At 40.1% G+C, this 15,371-nt stretch overlaps 1 protein-coding gene across 5 annotated transcripts in view; it reads right to left on the minus strand.

Annotated features, from left to right (window-relative positions):
* Positions 1-15,371, minus strand: part of DOCK1 (dedicator of cytokinesis 1) — a 1,428,876-nt gene that overhangs the window by 180,032 nt on the left and 1,233,473 nt on the right. For all 5 annotated transcript variants that reach the window (XM_029610025.1, XM_029610029.1, XM_029610028.1 and 2 more), the window contains one exon: positions 1,307-1,396. In XM_029610025.1, the coding sequence (XP_029465885.1) occupies positions 1,307-1,396 (90 nt within the window). The remainder of the gene's footprint in view (positions 1-1,306; positions 1,397-15,371) is intronic.

Genomic DNA, 15,371 nt, shown 5'->3' on the forward strand with positions numbered 1-15,371 from the left:
CCTTTTTAAGTGTATTGATTGCTGTTTTCCTTGCGATGTATTTTGTTGAATGCCTCAAGGTCTTTGTACACCAATGTGATGTAAACACGAACGACGGTATGTAAAATCTTTTAAATAAATAAAATAAATAAATCACCTTATCTTCCCTTTTCTTCCGCCCCCTGGCATCACCTTCGCGTAACCCTTTTAAAATCCGGCCCTTAATTTTTAGCAAAGATGTAAAATCTATATACAAAATTAATAAAGTAATTCAATGAACCTGTAATAATTTCTACAATTCATCAAATTAGTTTGTTCAACTATTTTTTTTAAAGAAAAATTTGATGTGGATTTCCATGAATCAATCAAACTATATCAGATTTAGAGTGACTTAATTTGTAAAATTCTGAAGCAGGCAAATTGAGATGGAGATCCTCAGCCAGATTCTCCCCAGATTTTCTGGGAAAATTGCCAAGGACCTTGCATATCTGGGGAAAATCCAAAGTTTTTGGCAAGCACAAAACCAGGCTGTAACTGGTTGGATTCGAGTTTGCCTACTGGTACATTTCTGCTCCTTAATAACAGATTTTCTTTACACAATCGGCCGAATTTTAAAATGGCTGCGCACGTAAAAATCGGCACTTACACGCACAAATGCCGAACCCTGAAAAATGGGTGGGGCCTGGGCAGGGAGGGGTGGGTCGGAGGCCTACCAGGACAGCGGCCATTAGCCGCTGTCCCGGGAATGCGCACACCAGTCGGCAAGTTGCTTCTACTTCGACGGTGCAGAAAGTAAAAAAAAAAAAAAAATTCCTTTAGTTAGGAGGAGGTAGGGGTCAGGGTGGAGAGGGGAAAGGGAAGGAAGGTTAGGTAGGGGGGATACGGATGAGGATGGAGGAGGCCTGATTGCGTTGCATGCATAATTTGATAAAATTATATCCTCTGCACGCGCCGCCCACATATGCACGCGCAAATTACAAAATCCGTGCTATAAAATCGGCGTGGCTATGGGTGTGCGCCGGTTACCTCATGCACATGGACGTGCACACACTTCTTTTAAAATTTACCCCAATGTTTCATTCGATAAAGAGCATAGCAACACCCACAGTCCCATGAGTCAACAACCAGTCCAACTACCATGTCAAGGGACAAGATAAATAACTGTCCCACCATAACCTAACTCCGATACTTGCTGAGGCAGAAATGTTAAGGTCTGTAATACACGTAAGTATGGCTGATACTACTGTGAGAACAATCAGAGTAAATTCAGGAAAAATACAGCCTGCATTATGTACGTTGATTTGAACTGTATTTAAAATAAACCTACCAGTAATTCACTGAGTTGTTCATAATCGAACATTTCATTTTCATACTGTTCTGCAAGTTCTTTACCCAAGGCAATGGCCTCTTCCCACATCTGTGTAAAAACAATACGGATGAGTTACATATTTTTGATATGATTTGGTTGGTATACAGTGATGCTTTGAAAAACAGAATCATGCACTGTTTTGCTATCTAAAATGCAAAAGGACAAAATACTTTACAGGGGACTATTTGTATTTACTGAATAAGATATAATAAAACTCCTTATGGTATGTTTTAGTCTTAATGAAACAGAAGGCTTTTGTGCTAGCTTATAAACTATACAGTAAAAACTTACGTATCACATATGTAGAATAAACTGTAAGGCATATGTATAAATAAATACATTTTAGTGGCACAAATGTATATTTTCTATTACCTACTGCAGTTCTGTTCTTTGGGCAAGAAACTAGCGTGTACTAATTCAAAATGATTTTACACTCTTTGGCTAGGTTCTGTAACAATCTCAAACTATCAGAGGCATCAAAACCAAGAAACCACAACGCTTCAATTTATATAAAACATGACTTGTCTGGAGTCTAAAACTTGCAGTCCTCAGGCAGTGCATCTGCTCACGCACAGAAACATATCGAGCCATGTCCTAGATTCTTTGTTATATGGTATTTGTGGAAGTAATTTACGTAGATCTTTCTCTGAAAAAATATTTTGAAACAAAAAATGTCTCAAAGCAGAAATAAGATTTCTGAATCTAGTAAATCTAAATATTCATTCTAGTAACTGCATTTGAATTAGAACACATTAATTACATTCAAAGTTTTTTATTTTAAGGTTACAAAATATTCTGACTTCAGAGGACCTTACCCTGCAGATTTATTTAAACTGGAATTTACAGGATGTCAGACAAAATGCACTATATTCTTTGTAAATCATTTACAACTTCCATTTTTTGTAAGCTTGTAATTTCCTCCTGTTCTGCATATTTCCATTTCAAAAGAAGCATTATTCCAACCTGCAAATCTGTTACTGATTTTCTCTTAGGTTTCTCTAGACCCCTTACTATGCACCTCATGCTTGGTGAAAATCTTTTACAGTGCATCCATCTATAAATTTCAGGTTCACTGAAATAACTACATTTTGGATTCAGGGCTTAGGAAAGAAATCTATTCCAGCAACTAGTTTAAATCTTTAAAATAGTGAAAATATTAAAATAGCAAGTTCCATATATTCACCTTCTGATCATTCTTGATTATATTGTTGAATATCTATTTTAGCAGCACATTCCTGTCAGGTATTTATATGGCATTCATGGTACATACTTATAAAATATGTTCTAACACAGATAATGAGCAGAAAAAGAACAATATAATTTTAGCATTCATAACATAAAGGCATTTCATAACAAGATTTTATTTCAATGGATTCTTCCCATTAGGGAGGAAGTGAGTATGGAGGAGCAGCAAATGTGAAAAGTATTTTACATGAGCTTAAAAACAATACTTGTGTAGCATACTACAGAATTTGAAGGGTTAAATATGCAAAGTGCATTTCCTCATGAAATGTTCTTCTTTTCAGTTTTATATAGAACTTATTCTTATTCAGAAACGGTCATTAATTTAAATTATGTCATATTTCAATGCAAAAAAATAAAGTGGCTTCTTTTTCTCATTTTCAACAGAGCTTTTGAGGTTTCCAAATCCCTACAGATTTCATATTTCTATGCAAACCAGCATGAACTTGTAAACTTTTTCCAGATCTGTCTGGCTGAATATCAAGTTTTCCTATTTTAGTTAGATTCGGACAACACTGATGCTCCATCTCATCACTGTCAAAAAGAAACTCTTGAGAAACTAGGAGATAGATATTCAAAAGCCATTTAAGATGGGTATCTTACAAGTTATCTATCTAAATGGAAAATGTGGAATATTCAGCCAGCTATCCAGCTAAATTATAGCTGGTAAGTAGTTATCCAGCTTTAATTTAACTGGATAAAAAAGGGTCATTTCAGGGGCATTCCTGAGAGAGGTTGCGTTACCTGGCTAACCTAGCTGAATTTTGGGTATATCCAGTAAGCTTAGCTGGATAACTTTAGAACTGCTACTGAGCAGATCTAAAGTTATCCGGCCTTTTGTGGCCTGATAACCAGATATCATTAACATCCATCCTTCTAAGTAGCACTCTTGTTAAAGAATAAAATCAAAATATATAAATGGGTCAGGGAGCCAATCCCTTCCTCTGCTCACCCCTAAAAACTTTAAAATATAGAAAGACCCTCCTTGTAGCTCATCTGCTTGCTTGCTAATATATCTCTCAGTGAGCATATTTCTCCTATTCTAATTTCATTGCATTGGTTACCCTTGAAATGGCATATGAAGTTCAAGATTATTGAATTAAATTCATAAATTAGTGCAAGCATACAATAATTGTTGGGCCAGCTCTGTGTTGAGAATTTACAGATCAGTAATTTCATTACGATCACAGGGAAATTGCCTGCTTGAAATCCCTTCAGTCAAAATATTTCATATTTTCATGTTTATTTATTTATTTATGTACCGTCATTCGGGACAAACAATCACGGCACTTCACAATAAAAACGGCAATAAAAAATATCTTTAAACAAATAAAATCCTCAGTACAAATTAATAATAAAACATAATAGTGAGGCTTGAACTGACACGAGACAGATCATTTTCTCTAGCAGGCCCATTTCTCTGGATCTCATTATCGGACAATATCAGGGCAATTAATATAAACCAGTTTAAAAAGGCACAAAAAACACCATCCATTTTGGCAAATCTATAACCTGGATCCCGCAGTTGTTTAAAACATCAAATGGGTTTGACCAGTCACAATTTTATCATGATGTTATTCTATGGGCATGGTAATTTATGTATGTATATGTTGATTCTGTTTTAATTATCTGTACTCTGTTTTTATTATTATGAATGTTGATACATAAGCCACCATGTAATGGTTCTTCTGTGAAAGTGCGGCATATAAATGTTAATAAATTCAAATTGAATTCACCAATCAGGATAGAGATCTTGGAGTGGCAATGTCTGAAGATCTCAAAGTAGCAAAGCAGTGCGGCAAGCTGTCACCTATAGCCAGAAGAATGCTGGGATGTATAGGGAGAGGCATAATCAGCTGAAATAAGGAAGTGATCATGCCACTGTGCAGGATATTGATGGAGGCCTCACTGGAATATTGTGTTCTGTTCTGGAGGCCATATCCCAAAAGACAGAGAGAGGCTAAAAGCAGTCCAGAGAAAGGCAACCAAAATAGTGCAGGGTCTGCATCACAAACCATATGAGAGGAGACTTAGAGATCCAAATATGTAGGAGGAGGAAGTCAGGGGGGATAACATACAGATAATTTAAATACCTAAATGATAGACAAGAAGCAAAACTTTTTTTCAACGGAAAGGAAGTTTTAGAACTAAGGGATATGAAGTTCAGGGGGTAGACTCAAGACCAATGTTAGAAATTTTTTTTTTTTTTTTACAGAAAGGGTGATGGAAGCCTAGAATATCCTCTCACTGGAGATCTATAGCTAATGGCTTTAAGCATTCTTATTTTCAATGAACCACAACAGGTAAGGGACATGGGCGAAGGGGGAGTGGATGTTCAGTGGTGTGTAGCTTGCAATCCAATTTTAATAAATAAACAAAATACATTTGTGCATGCATATACCAAGGATGGATAGGTCCCTGCCGGGCAGACAGGATGGCCCATTTTGGTCTTTTTCTGCCATTTTTTACTCTATTACCAAAGGTATGGTAAATCCATGATACTAATTTATTTTATCTGTAATAATGAAATCAGTTCTTTTGTGGTTCCTTGCTCATTGTTTAATGCAGGTACTTTAAAACTGATGTCCACATGGTTCTTTATGAAAAAAATACTTTGTGAAACAAATATGTCACACCGCACAGAAGCGTTTACCAATTTTGTGATTTTTAAATTATATACATATAAGTTATTGGGTATGAATGACGTGTGAATGTATTATGAGTAATATACATAGTTTGATCACAATTTAATTGGATGGCACAGCTTCTTCATATGTTTTACTGAATGCAAAATTATAATACAAAATTTTTTGTCTGATTTAGGTTACAATCTATTCAGGAAGGACCAGGTAGGAAGGAAAGGAAGAGGTGTGGCATTACATATAAAAAAAACTGTATTAAAGCAACAGCATTGCTAGGCTTACAAGGTAATAAGGAGGCACTGTGGATTAGAGGGAATGGAACATCTGTTTATATTGGTGCATTATACAGACCTCCATCACAATCAGAGGAGATGGAAAGAGATTTAATGGATGATATTCACAGGATGGCTGTGAGACATCCCAACTGCAGTCTCTTCTAGAAGCAGGAAGATCATGGATTCTCTGAAAGAACTGCTCTGTCAACTGGTAAGAGAACTCACATGGGAGGGGGGGGGGGATACTGGAACTGGTGTTGTAGTGGATGATCATCTGGGAACCATTGACTGCCAGATGGTATGGTTCATTATTAAGATGCAAGAAATGAAGGTTCTTTCTAAGGCTGTTTCTTCAGGAAAACTAACTTTCTCAAAATGGGGGAGTATCTCAAGGAGTCGCTAGCTGGATGGGAAAATCTAGGGGAAGTAGAAGGGCAGTGGGCAAAACTAAAAGGAGATGATATAATGGAAACATCTTTTTGTTAGGAATGTAAATAAAGGGAAGATGAAAAAGTGGCAGTTATGGTTTTCTAAAGAAGAAGCTGAACAGGTAAGGAAGAAAAGGTTAGAATTTATAAATTACAAGAGATCGCAGACAGAGGTAGACAGGTAACAATATTTGTAAAAATTAAAAGAAGCTGGGAAAGTAGTCAGGAATGTGAAAATTCAAATAGAAAGAAAAATAGCAAATATGGTAAAACGAGAGGGGGGATAAGATATATTTTTTTTATATATGTTAGTGATAGAAGGAAGTGCAAAAGTGCCATTTTGAGACTTAGAGGGGAAGTGGAGGAATACGTGGAGGCTGATGAGGAAAAAGCAAAATTGCTTAACAAATATTTCTGTTCAGTGTGGAAGACCCTGGAGCAGAACCACATAAAGAAACACAAACAAGATTGGAAAGTGAGGTAAATCTCAATCAATTTTCAGAGTTTGTGAGAAGCTAACTAAACTTAAAGTAGATAAGGCGATGGGGCCAGATGAGATACATCTGAGGGTACTATGGGAACAGAGATGACCTGATAGCTCTGCTGGATGACCTTTTCAAAGCTTCTTTGAGTCTGGAGTAGTTCTGGAGGACTGGAAAAGGACAGATGTGGTTCCTATTCATAAAAGTAGAAGTAAGGAGAAGGCTGGGAACTACAGTCTACAGTTAGTCTATCCTCTGTGGAGAGCAAACTAATAGAATCCTTGCTAAAACAGGATAGTGCAATTTTTGGAATCCAATGTATTGCAAGATGTGAGGCAGCATGGATTTACCAGAGCTAAATCTTTTCATACTAATCTGTTCAATTTCTTTGATTGGGTGAGCAGAGTTGGACCAACGGAGAGTGCTAGATGTAGTGTACTTGGATTTCAGCATGGCCTTTGACATGGTTCCGAACAGAAGACTTATAAATAAATTGTGTGCCCTTGGTATGGATTCTAGAGTGACTGACAGGGTTAGAAATTGGCTGAGTGGGAGGTGACAAAGGGTAGTGGTAAATGGAGTTTTCTCTGAGGAGGGGGGTATTACTAGTGGTATGTCAGGGGATCAGTCCTCGTAATGAGAATTTTTGGAGCTGTTTGTAGTAAGGCTCTATGACAGCGATTCTCAACCGGTGTTTCGCGACACACAAATGTGTCACCAAGCACCAGCGTGTGTGACGGCTCCCGGTGTCCCACATCCCCAGTTATATTTCCCTTTACTTTTTTCCTGCCCCCGCGGGCCAATGGGAAACCTCCTCCCTTCTTCCTGCCCTCGCGGGCCAATTGGATGCCTCCTCCGTTCTTCCTGCCCCTGCGGGCCAATCGGAAGCCTCCTCCCTTCTTCCTGCCAGTGGGAGGAGAAAGCCTCTGATTGGCCGGTGGGGCAGGAAGAAGGGGGGCATCCCATAGCCTGGGGGTGGGGCGGTTTGAGGGGGGCTGGGAGGAGCGACAGTGCCCAGGCCCGTGGTGGCGAAGAAGCCTGACCCTGTGGCCGCCATGGCCTGGAAGTGCTGAAATTAAACACAGCGGCGAGCCACAAAGAAAAGAGGCCAGCCACGCCAGGAACCGTGATAGAGTAAGGATTCCCCAAAACAGCAGTGAGTCGCAAACACGAAGAGGCCGGTTGCTCAGAGGATTCTTCCCCCCCCCCCCCCCCCGATGCAACAGTGAGCATGGCAGAACCATGTTTAAAGTAAAAGTGGTACTCAGCCATGCTGATTACAGATGGGGCAATTTGAGCTCCCAGCGGCCATAAAAGCAGGCAGATGGGGGGGGGGGGGGGGGAGCGGGAGCCTAGGAGTATCCCAACAGCCAGAAGAAAGGCTTGAGTGCTGTGGCATATTTTTCTAAAATAAATGTTTGCTGCTTCAGTGCGGCTGAGAAGGTAGCGGCAGCACTGGGAAATCTGCCACTGCGAAATTAAAGGGGAACACAGCAATGGGGCTCTAAGCAAAGTGTGTGTGAGAGACAGAGACTGGGCAGGGAGTTGACTGGGATGTGTGTGAGAGCCAGAGACTGGGCAGGGAGATGACTGGGGTGTGTGTGAGAGACAGAGACTGGGCAGGGAGGTGACTGGGGTGTGTGTGAGAGACAGAGACTGGGCAGGGAGGTGACTGGGGTGTGTGTGAGAGACAGAGACTGGGTAGGGAGGTAGCTGGGTTGTGTGTGAGAGACAGAGACTGGGCAGGAAGGTGGCTGGGGTGTGAGAGAGAGAGAGACTGGGCAGGGAAGTGACTGGGGTGTGTGTGAGACACAGAGACTGGTTATGGAGGTGACTGGGGTGTGTGTGAGAGACAGATAAGACTAGGCAGGGAGGTGACTGGTGTCTGTGTATGAGGCAGAGACTGTTCAAAGGGTTTAACTGGGGTGTGTGTGTGTGTGTATGTGAGTGAGTGACTTGTGGGCCCTAAAGAAGAGGACCGTGAGGACAGAGCTCTGATGCTCCTGGTATGTGCTTTCAAGGGAAAGGAGTAGGAGAGTTGCTGGAGAGGGTAAGTAAAGGTGGCATTTAATGTTTATTTTTCTTGATTGACTGCCATTTTATTTTATTTATTTTTATTTAATCTTTATTGAGTTTTAAACAAAATACAAAGCATTTAAAACTTTGAAACATTGTGTATCGTGTTAGTACAAAGAAATCAATGTAATCTCAATATCATATTCACACGTAATGTGTACTACCCAACACTTTACAACATATTAGACCCCAAACAGCGGGGGTGGTGCTATGTAAATTAAAGGAGAATTTTAAGAAAAAGTGTATTTATCCAGAATCTTTGGTAATCCAGAGCAAGCAACTAATTACTATATGACATCAACAATTACTACTTTAAGAAAGTAGAGTTCTTTTGGCTTCAACAAAGTTTTTCAGTTGCTCAGGATGGTAAAATATATAGCTATTATTCTCATATTTCACCACACATTTACATGGAAACCGTAAAATATATGATGCTCCCATAGCTATTACATCTGGTTTCAGAGCAAGAACAATTTTTTGTTTAGTTTGAGTTACTTTTGTAAAGTCTGGAAAAATTCTTATCCAAGATCACATAAAAGTTTCCTTGATCTTCTTAAAATATGCCCTCATGATTAGTCCTTGATCAATTTCATTAAAAAACGAAATTAACAGCGTTGAGCTTTCCGCTATCTCGTAACCAGAGGATTCAAGGAAATCTGTTAGGTTTTCCAATATATTCTGTGGCATTTGTTGACTTGGCTGTACTTTCCGAACTGGCAGGAAATAAACTTTTTTTAAGGGGGGGATCTTCTCCGGAGCTATTTCCAATATTTCAACTAGGTAACGATTTAAGGTAATTTTAAGGATTTCTCCAATCACCCTTGGAAAGTTTATTATCCTTAGATTTAAATGTCTCAGAGAATTTTCGATGTTCTCAATTCTTTTGTTTACTGCCCCACAATCTTGAATTATATTCACTTGGACTTCCTTTATTTTCTTCACATCATTTTCTAGAGTTATTATTTTCTCTGATGTCTCCAAGTCTGTGTCCCTCTAAGTTTTTATTTAATACTTCCATCTGTTGGGATACAGAATTTATCTACACAGAGCAATCAGAAACTGACTTTGCTGAAGCTGAAGTTAGACTCCATAACGAGTCTAAAGTTACTACCGCTGGCTTTGGAATGGCAACACTTAAATTAAGTGATTCTGAGCTTACCCCTTCCTTCTCTCAAACCATCTCCAGTTTTCGACTCTCCATTATTTTCAGGAGGCATGGGGGTTCCCATCGTTGCAGCCCCCTCAGTTCGGGTTTCTTGCAGCTCCCCACCGGGGCCCAGGTCCGAACGCGGCTTCAATGTTCCCCGCTCTGCCGGCGGCAGCCGGATGTCAAGCGGGCTGAGGGATAACTCTTCCGAGGTCGGGTCACATTCTCCTCCCTGTGACCCGACAGCCGGACCTCTCAGTTCCATCTTCACTGCTCCTTCGAGACACTGAGTGATGGTTTTCTGTCCCGTAGACTGCGAAGGAGTAGAGGGGTAAGTCCTCAGCCTTCCTTTTTGTTTCAGAAGCATTATTTTACCGAGGAAAAAAGATTAAGGATCGAAATCATGGGAGCAGCTTCACAGCGTTACCTCTCCGGACGCCATCTTGGCTCCACCCCCATTAACTGCCATTTTAATTATTGAGTATTATGTGATATGTCTGCTATTTTGAAATATTTTATTGATATTTGGACAATTTTTAATAATTTTGATGAATTTTAATTGTTTAACGCTATTCTGTTCATCAGCTGTTTTGAAACATTTATTAATATAATTTTACAGTTATTTCTGTGTGGGGATCTATAGCAGCTTGGCTTGTTCTGTTTTCCTAATAGAAGGTGTATTAGTGTTTAGGACCTGATTTAATATATGTAGTGTTGCCTTTTCATAGGGTTATGTGTTCCATAATGCAAGTGTAACTTTGTGCAGATTAGTTTTTGTGCATTATTGCAGATCCTGGGACTGTGTTAGGTGCTATGTTTCTCTTTCCATTTCTCCAGGTTTGCACTGCATGCAGAGTGGCTTTTTTTGGTTTTCCATTCCAGTTTGTCTCCATATTTATAATGTGTGGTCTTTCTGTACGTGATGAAGGTAGGTTCTGTGTGTATGCCCAAGTTGAGGTATTTTACTAGCATGAATCAATCTTATTTGTTGTGTTTTCTCAATAGGATATGCATTAGTGGTAAATTATTGCCTTTTCATAAGGAAGGCTATTGTGCCTGGTAGTAAAGGGAGTCTGTTTTGCTTTTACTGAGATGTCATCAGAACCAGAATATCTTTTTTTTGCATGGTGAGTTCTATGGGTAATGCCCTAGTTCTGCTCTGCATCCATTGTTAGGGGTCAAGGGGGTTCCCGTGGATACTGAGTGTATGTTTACATATAGCCCCGTGACGGTCATATGTTCAGTGTGTTACACATGTGAGAACCATCTGTCAGGTGTGTCCCAGCCAAAAAAAGGTTGAGAACCACTGGTCTATCAGGTAAGTACAGGGTTAGGAGGGAGCATTTAGAGCTAGAATGGATGGTCAAAGATTGGGAAACATGGGATGTCTTTTTTTTTTTTTATATGAGATGCATGCTACTTGGTATTTTCCTTGTGCTTAGGTTAGGGGGTAAGGGTAAATGTTTTATGTCTTTCTCCTTTTTCTTTTGTATGCAAATCATAGGGGTTTCTATACCTAGCTTAATAATGGATATTGTGACGGTAGCTACTTTTACCACAGATAGTATTCATTCACCTAAATAGTATACAATATCTACTTTTCTGAAGAATAAAATACTGAAATTTCAATTGCTCATTCCATTAAATAGTATATATGATATAACTTTACAACATGGTTTTTATTCATTGAAACATAAGCAGACGGCAATTGTAGTGTTACCAAAGACCCTTAGGAGCCTTCTGTCTACCGCCTGATCTCCTTGCTCAATGTGGATACAAAGTTGCTCAATTCTATACTGGCTGCTTGGTTAAATAGGGTGATTCCTGAGCTGGTAAACCCACATTAAATTGGTTTTGTGTTGGGTACATATGGGGTAAACAATGTCTGGAAACTGTTGACCATATTGTGACATTCACAGACAAGGCAGGGGAATGGTCTTGGGTTGTGCTTGAATGCTGAGAAACCCTTTGATTTGAAGTAATTTGGTCAACTATGTTCTGAGTTTTATCTCAGTGGGGAATTCAAGGTCCTTTTGTAGAGTAGCTCAACCTATTATATCATTCTCCATGGGCCAAATTGTTAATGCAACAATGTCTCTGGAATTTGAGCTAAAAGGAGGAACACCGAAGTTGTGCTCTTTGTGGATCCTTTTTTTCGTGTTGACTTTGGAAACTTTGGCAATTCACCTTCTGGAGACTGAATCCATTCAAGGTATACGGGTAGGCAATTGGTCAATGAGAATTTACATGTTGTGGATGATATCTTACTTTTTTTGGCTGGCGTGAAAAACCACCATTACAAACATTCTGGGGATTTTTTCTGACTTTGAATCCTTTGCAGGTTTGAAGATCAATTTTGATAAGTCTGAGGCTATGTCACCGAACTCCTCTTTAATGGATCAATGACAGGGTTGTTTTCCTTTTAAGTTGTCTCCCTTTAAAATAAAATATCTGAGAGTACAGATACTCTAATATTTATTAGCACTGTATGCTCTAAATTTTAGAGAGTTACTTTAGGGACTCAACGCATAGTTCAAGGTGTGGCATGAGCTACTAGTGTCCCTTCAGGTTAGGTGCGCACTTTTCAAAAGATTACAGATGCTTTTTGCTTGACTCAAAATGATTTAGCAATTCTGAAATCAATATTTATTAGATTTTATGGAGAGGGAGGAGACCTAGGATAAGCTTTGAGAAGTTGCTACAGAGTAAGGAATTGAAGCAATAGATGTTGCTAATTTTAGACTTTACAATGTGACCGACTAGATACAATTTATTGAGGAACTAATCACAGGAAAGTATAAATATGTTATCCCAAATCTTTTTGATAATATGGTAAAATATCATATTCTCCTTTGGGGGTGATCCATTTAACACATGCTGATATACCCCAATAAGTAAAAGGTCATATATTGCTGTGGCCTCTAATATGTGTCTGGAAACACTTTCACAAAAATTGGCAGATGGATACTCAGACATCTTTGTTTCTTCCAAATCAGGAAAATGTCAATTTCTTATCTGGAATGGACAATAAAGTTTTCTCAGACAGGCATAAAAAGGGACTCTCTCACCTAAGACATTTTGTGGATAATGTGTCAGGCAATCTCCAAAGTTTCATGCAACTTCAATACGAATCTAATATTCCACATTATTTTTTTTGCTTATTTACATATTTGACACTAAACCCTATCTCTAGAAATGCCTTCTGCCCAAATGTTAAAGTAACTAAAAATAGGGGGCAATATGGATCAAATTGTAGGTAGAGTACTTGCCTGGACAGTCTTGCTGCTTTACTGACAACAAGAACTGGATTTCCTCTTATGATCTGAAAGAACTAGCAGTATGTTTATGGAGGTCATAAGCTGCCAATTGATGTGGGCCAATGAATGCTACAACATTGTGACATAGATAATGTTAAAAGGAAACAGATGGGAATAATGGATACAGATACTTGTCATAAATGCAGGACAGAACAGTGTATGACGACTCATTTTATCTCACTCATTTTCAGTTTTGGACTGATGTTATTTCAGCATTGAAGCAATGTCCTGGAGTGACACTGCCTTTTTGTGGTGAAATCTTGCTGCTATGAGATTTGCAAGTTACTTAAACATAGAAACATAGAAACATAGAAATGACGGCAGAAGAAGACCAAATGGCCCATCTAGTCTGCCCAGCAAGCCTCACACACATTTTCTCTCATACTTATCTGTTTCTCTTAGCTCTTGGTTCTATTTCCCTTCCACCCCCACCCTTAATGCAGAGAGCAGTGATGGAGCTGCATCCAAGTGAAATATCTAGCTTGATTTTAGGGGTAGTAGCCGCCGCAATAAGCAAGCTGCACCCATGCTTATTTGTTTTACCCAGACTATGTTATTAGCCCTTATTGGTTGTTTTTCTTCTCCCCTGCCGTTGAAGCAGGGAGCTATGCTGGATATGCGTGACGTATAAGTCTTCTCCCATGCCGTTGAAGCAGAGAGCCATGCTGGATGTGCATCGAAAGTGAAGTATCAGGCACATTTGGTTTGGGGTAGTAACCGCCGTAACAAGCCAGCTACTCCCCGCTTTGTGAGTGCGAACCCTCTTTTCTTCTCCCCTGCCGTTGAAGCAGAGAGCTCTGCTGGATGTGTGAAGTATCAGTTTTTCTTCTCCCCTGCCGTTGAATCAGAGAACTTTGCTGTATATGCATTGAAAGTGAAGTATCAGGCTTATTTGATTTGGGGTAGTAACCGCCGTAACAAGCCAGCTACTCCCCTCTTTGTGAGTGTGAATCCTTTTTTCCACATTTCCTCTTGCTGTTGAAGCTTAGAGCGATGTTGGAGTCACCGTAAACTTGTGTATGTTTATTTAATAAGGGTATTGACTCCAGGCAGTAGCCATCATTCTGGCGAGTCACCCACTCTTCATTGGCAGCCTCTTGACTTTATGGATCCACAGAGTTTATCCCACGCCCCTTTGAAGTCCTTCACAGTTCTGGTCTTCACCACATCCTCCGGAAGGGCATTCCAGGCATCCACCACCCTCTCCGTGAAGAAATACTTCCTGACATTGGTTCTGAATCTTCCTCCCTGGAGCTTCAAATCGTGACCCCTGGTTCTGCTGATTTTTTTCCTTCGGAAAAGGTTTGTCGTTGTCTTTTGATCATTAACACCTTTCAAGTATCTGAAAGTCTGCATCATATCACCTCTGCTCCTCCTTTCCTCCAGGGTGTACATATTTAGATTCTTCAATCTCTCCTCGTACGTCATCCGATGAAGATCCTCCACCTTCCTGGTCGCCCTTCTCTGTACCGCCTCCATCTTGTCTTTGTCTTTTTGAAGGTACGGTCTCCAGAACTGAACACAGTACTCCAGGTGAGGCCTCACCAAGGACCTGTAGAAGGGAATAATCACTTCCCTTTTCTTACTCGATATTCCTCTCTCTATGCAGCCCAGCATTCTTCTGGCTTTAGCTATTGCCTTGTCGCATTGTTTCGCCGACTTCAGATCATTAGACACCATCACCCCAAGGTCCCTCTCCTGCTCCGTGCACATCAGCCTTTCCCCCCCCATCGAATACAGTTCATTCGGATTTCCACTCCCCATATGCATGACTTTGCACTTCTTGGCATTGAATCTCAGCTGCCATATCTTCGACCACTCTTCCAGTTTCCTTAGATCCCGTCTCATTCTCTCCACTCCTTCCGGCGTGTCCACTCTGTTGCAGATCTTAGTGTCATCCGCAAAAAGACAAACCTTACCTTCTATCCCGTCCGCAATGTCGCTCACAAAGATATTGAACAGGACCGGTCCCAACACCGATCCTTGCGGTACACCACTTAAAACCGCTCTCTCTTCAGAGAAGGTTCCATTTACCATCACACATTGTCTTCTGTCCGTCAACCAATTTGCAATCCAGGTCACCACCTCGGCACTCACTCCCAAGCTTCTTGTTTTATTCACCAGTCTCCTGTGCGGAACCGTATCAAAAGCTTTGCTGAAATCCAAGTATATGATATCGAGTGCTCTTCCTCTATCCAATTCCTTGGTTACCCAGTCAAAAAAGTCAATCAGATTTGTCTGACAGGATCTTCCTCTGGTGAATCCATGCTGCCTCTGGTCCATCAATTCTCCGGACTGTAGATAGTTCACTATTCTCTCTTTCAACAGTGACTCCATTACTTTTCCCACCACTGAAGTGAGGCTAACCGGTCTGTAGTTACCAGCCTCCTCTCTGTTCCCACTCTTGTGAAGAG

The sequence above is a fragment of the Rhinatrema bivittatum genome, chromosome 7 (assembly GCF_901001135.1).
Source record: "Rhinatrema bivittatum chromosome 7, aRhiBiv1.1, whole genome shotgun sequence".
In the NCBI taxonomy this organism is placed as follows: domain Eukaryota; kingdom Metazoa; phylum Chordata; class Amphibia; order Gymnophiona; family Rhinatrematidae; genus Rhinatrema; species Rhinatrema bivittatum.